This window comes from Monoraphidium neglectum (genome assembly GCF_000611645.1).
Source record: "Monoraphidium neglectum strain SAG 48.87 unplaced genomic scaffold scaffold02390, whole genome shotgun sequence".
In the NCBI taxonomy this organism is placed as follows: domain Eukaryota; kingdom Viridiplantae; phylum Chlorophyta; class Chlorophyceae; order Sphaeropleales; family Selenastraceae; genus Monoraphidium; species Monoraphidium neglectum.
The window spans coordinates 6,473-10,256 of record NW_014011238.1 but is presented as its reverse complement, the minus strand read 5'-3'; the positions used below and the strand labels follow the sequence as shown (position 1 = coordinate 10,256).

The 3,784-nt window shown below is 73.4% G+C and overlaps 1 protein-coding gene across 1 annotated transcript in view; it reads left to right on the top strand.

The window, feature by feature from the left end:
* Positions 1-21: 21 nt before the first annotated feature.
* The window catches only part of MNEG_10615 (hypothetical protein), a gene marked incomplete at both ends in the record, with an annotated part of 4,415 nt that continues 652 nt past the window's right edge, over positions 22-3,784 (top strand). Inside the window, 3 exons of the mRNA XM_014040915.1 lie at positions 22-1,218; positions 1,559-2,171; positions 2,439-3,754. Coding sequence (XP_013896369.1) covers positions 22-1,218; positions 1,559-2,171; positions 2,439-3,754 — 3,126 coding nt within the window. The remainder of the gene's footprint in view (positions 1,219-1,558; positions 2,172-2,438; positions 3,755-3,784) is intronic.

Sequence of the window (3,784 nt, the reverse complement as noted above, 5' to 3'; positions counted from 1 at the left end):
GGCGGCGGCCGCTCGCCGCAGCAGCAGCAGGGCCGCGGCGGCGCCGGCGCGAACGCCGGCGCAGGCGCGGGCGGGCCGTGGCAGGGGTTTGGGCTGCGGGGAGCGCCCAGCAGCGGCAGCAGCAGCATCCCGGAGAGCGAGGGGACGCGTTGGACGGGGTCGAGCGCCGAGGCGGCGTCGAACGAAGCCAGCCAGGGCGCCCGTGCGGCGGCCGCGGTTCCCCAGAGCGCCGGGGGCGCCGCCACCGGTGGCGGCGTGCGGCGCGCGGCGACGCCGCCGGGCAGCCGCGGCGCGAGCCCGCGCGACGGCGGCGGCGGCGGGCTGTCGCCGGGCGGTGCCGCCGGCGGCGGAGGCGGCGACCGCGGTGGCGGCGAAGCGTCGTCGGCGGCGGCGGCGGAGCGGGGCGGGCAGGAGCGATTAGGTTGCCGTGAGATTGAGGAATCATGGGACAGCCCAAAGGTTGGGACACTGCACGGGGACGGCTGCACCCCCACCTTTTCGTCTTCCCGCCGCGCCGACGGCGCAGACGGCGCCGGCGGCGCCCGCGGCGCCGGCGGCCCCAACGGCCCCAAGCACGGGCAGGCGGCGCTGCCCCCGCCCCTCTCGCCGCGCCTACAGCAGGCGCGGCAGCACTCCTCCCGCTTCAGCACCAACAGCACCCAGACGCTCGTCTGCGCCGTCGCGGACGGCCAGGCGCCGCCCGGCAGCCCATGCGCCGGCAGCGCCGCCGCCGCGCGCTCCCCGCGCTCCCCCACGCCGTCGTCGACCGTCGGGCCCCTGCCGACATTCGGCGGCGCCGCCGGCGCGGACGCGGCGGCCCACGCCGACGGCAACGGCCGCTGGTGGTGGCAGCGCAGCAGCAGCGGCGGCGGCGCGGGCGCGGCGGCGCGCGAGGACGGGGGGCAGAGCGACAGCAGCTTCTCGAACGCCAACTCAGCGGTGCTGCATGCGCGCGCCAAGTATGCGGCGGAACGCACAGTCCAGCTGGACCGCGGCTGGACGCCCGGCAAGCGGCGCCGCGCCGCGTGCCTCGGGCTGCTGCTGCTCATCGGGGTCGCAGGCATCGTCGCCCCGATCACGCTGACCAAGCGGCGGCCGTGGGTGGGGCCTGTCGGGGTCGCGGCAAAGGCGGTCGGTTTTGAGGTGGACACGGCGGTGGCGGCGCCGGCGCGCGCGGCGGCGGGGTGGGGCTGCGCGGCGGCGCTCGGGTCGGTGCAGGTGCGGGCAGGTTGATCAATCGGGATGTGCTTGGCACGCGTTCGAGCGCGGCCGGCGACCGTGTTTGCAACTTGTATGCGGAGCAAAAGCGTGATCAGACCGCGGTCAGAGCGGAGAGCAAGAACTTAGGCATTGCAGGCACCCAACTCACCTCGGGCCGCCGAGCGCCGCGGCTGAGCCTCCCCCCCCCCCCAGAAAAAGAAAGTCAGTCAAAACGGCGGCCGGGCCGGCTGCGATCCCCTGCCTTCTCCGCTCCCTGCCCAACAACCAACCGCCAAACACATGCCGTCCGCACCGCCGCTGAAGCGCCACCCGCTCGTCCCCAAACCCACCTCACCAGGCCTTGGAAGCTTACAAGACCGCCTTCAGGGACGCGTATTCAGCGGCGCTATCCGTCACCCCAGACGCCGTCTTTATTGAAGACATCTGGTGCAACGGCAAGGCCTACTTCCACGCTTCTCCGCCGCCGCCGGCCGCCGCCACGGGCGCCGCCGGCAGCGCGGGCGCCGGCGCCGGCGCGGGGCGGCTCGACGGGACCGCCATGCTCGAGGCCGCGCGGCGCTCAGGGGCCGGGGCGCGGGCGGCGCGGGACGCCGCGGCCGGGGACGGGGACGAGGGGAAGCTTCCGGCCGGCTTCTCCACGATGTCACCGCGCGCCCCGCTGCGGTCCGCGGCGCCGCAGCAGCAGGAAACGCCGCCGCAGCCTGAGCAGCAGCAGCAGCAGCAGCAGCAGTCCGGAACACAGGCAAAGCCACAGCCGCCGAAGCAGAAGCCGCAGGAGCCGCAGCTGCTCGTGCAGCCAGAGGGGTGGATGGTGTTCAACGACCAATCTTCAAGCGCGGAAGGGCAGCCGCCGGCGGCCGCGCCCACACGTAAAGTCAGGCGCGAGCTTCTCCAGGCGGGCCGGGAGGTGATGACAATCACGACGAAGTTCACGGTGGTGGTGTCCACAAGTGAGTTGGGGCGTCACACCTCCCTCGCGCCCCACCAAAACTTGGCAATGCAGTTTTCTGCCTGACGCTTGCGATGGCACATCAAGGCACGCCAGAGCAGCCATGCGCCAGCAGCGAGGACGACGGCACCAAACCGGCTCACGGCCGCTGCCAGGGCCATTTCCTCAGGGCACATCGTGATTCTGTCGTTTGCAACTCAATATATGACAGATTATTGAAACCCCATCCCCTCTGCGCCCGACCTGCGCCGGCCCTCCCACCCACCAGGCACGCCGGAGGACCTGCAGCAGGCGGTCAACACGGTCAAAGACGAGAGCCAGCGCATCCTGGGCCGTGCCCTGTCCAAGCACTTTGGCTCGCCCGTCGTCACGGTGGACGCGCCGCGGCGGCTCGCGGCCGGCGATGACGCGGCTGCCCCCGCTCCCGCATCTGCGCCCGCACCGCAGCTGGCCGCGGCGCCGCCGGCCGCGCGGGACACGGACCCAGACACGCGCCCGGCGCTGCCTTCGAACGGGGCTAAAGGGAACGACTCGCAGTGGCAAGTGCTGCAGCGATGGGAGGAGCAGTGGCAGAAGCAGCTGCAGCAGCAGCAACAGGAGCGCAAGCAGGAGGAGGAGCGCTACAGGAGCAAGCTTGTGGCCGAGCAGCAGAGGCAGGAGCAGGCGCAGAGGCAACGGCAGCAGCAGCAGCCACAAGCGCAACAGGAGCAGCAACAGCAGCAGCAGCAGCAGCAGCAGCAGCAGCAGCAGCAGCAGCAGCAGCAGCAGGAGCAGAAGGCGCCCGAGCTCGTGTTGGAACAGGCGCGCGATCACAGTTCTGAACCCAGAACACCATCGGCACCGCAGCAGCAAGAGTGGCCTGCCGAGCCGCTGCCGCAGCCGCAGCAAGAGTGGCCCCCCGAGCCGTCACCGTCGCCGCCGCTGGGGCAAGAGGCGCAGCCGGAGCTGGGGCAGGCATCGCAACAGCAGCCGCAAGAGGAGCAGCAGCAGGGTTCAAAGCAGTTTGGCCCTGACCGAGCGCCGCAGCTGGACCAGCAGCAGGCTGCAGATACCCAGGAAGCGTCACTCGAATCAGGGGCGTCACCGGACCAAGACGGGGTGACGTGGATGACCGCGTGGCCCACCGGCGGCGGGGACGCCCCTGCGGCTTCCGCTGCCGCCGGCCCCGCGGCCAGCCCATCGGAACAGCCGGCGACATCGACAGAGCTACAGCAGGCATCCCCGCTGCCGACGCCGCCCGGCGGGCCGCCAAAATTCGAGGCCGACCCCGCGCCGCCCGAGGACGCCGCCGCCCAGGAGGACGGCGTCGAGGCAGCCGGCGCCGGCACGGGCGTGGCCCCGGCCGCGGCCGAGGCCGGCGCGGCCCCACTGCAGGCCGGCGCGGCAGCCGCATGGCCCGAGGCGGCACTGAAGGACCCCGCGTGGGCCGGCGCGGCGGCGTGTTCGCAGCGGCCCGGTGTGGACACGTCGATAGAGGACAAGTCCGGCCGCCTGTGGGGCTGGGAGGGCGGGAGGTCCTGCGCATTCAAGGGGGCGGGCGGCGTGCCGCTGGGGGTAGACCCGCCGACGGTGCTCACGGCCGCGGTGCGGCGGCCCGGCGGGGGCGCGGGCGGG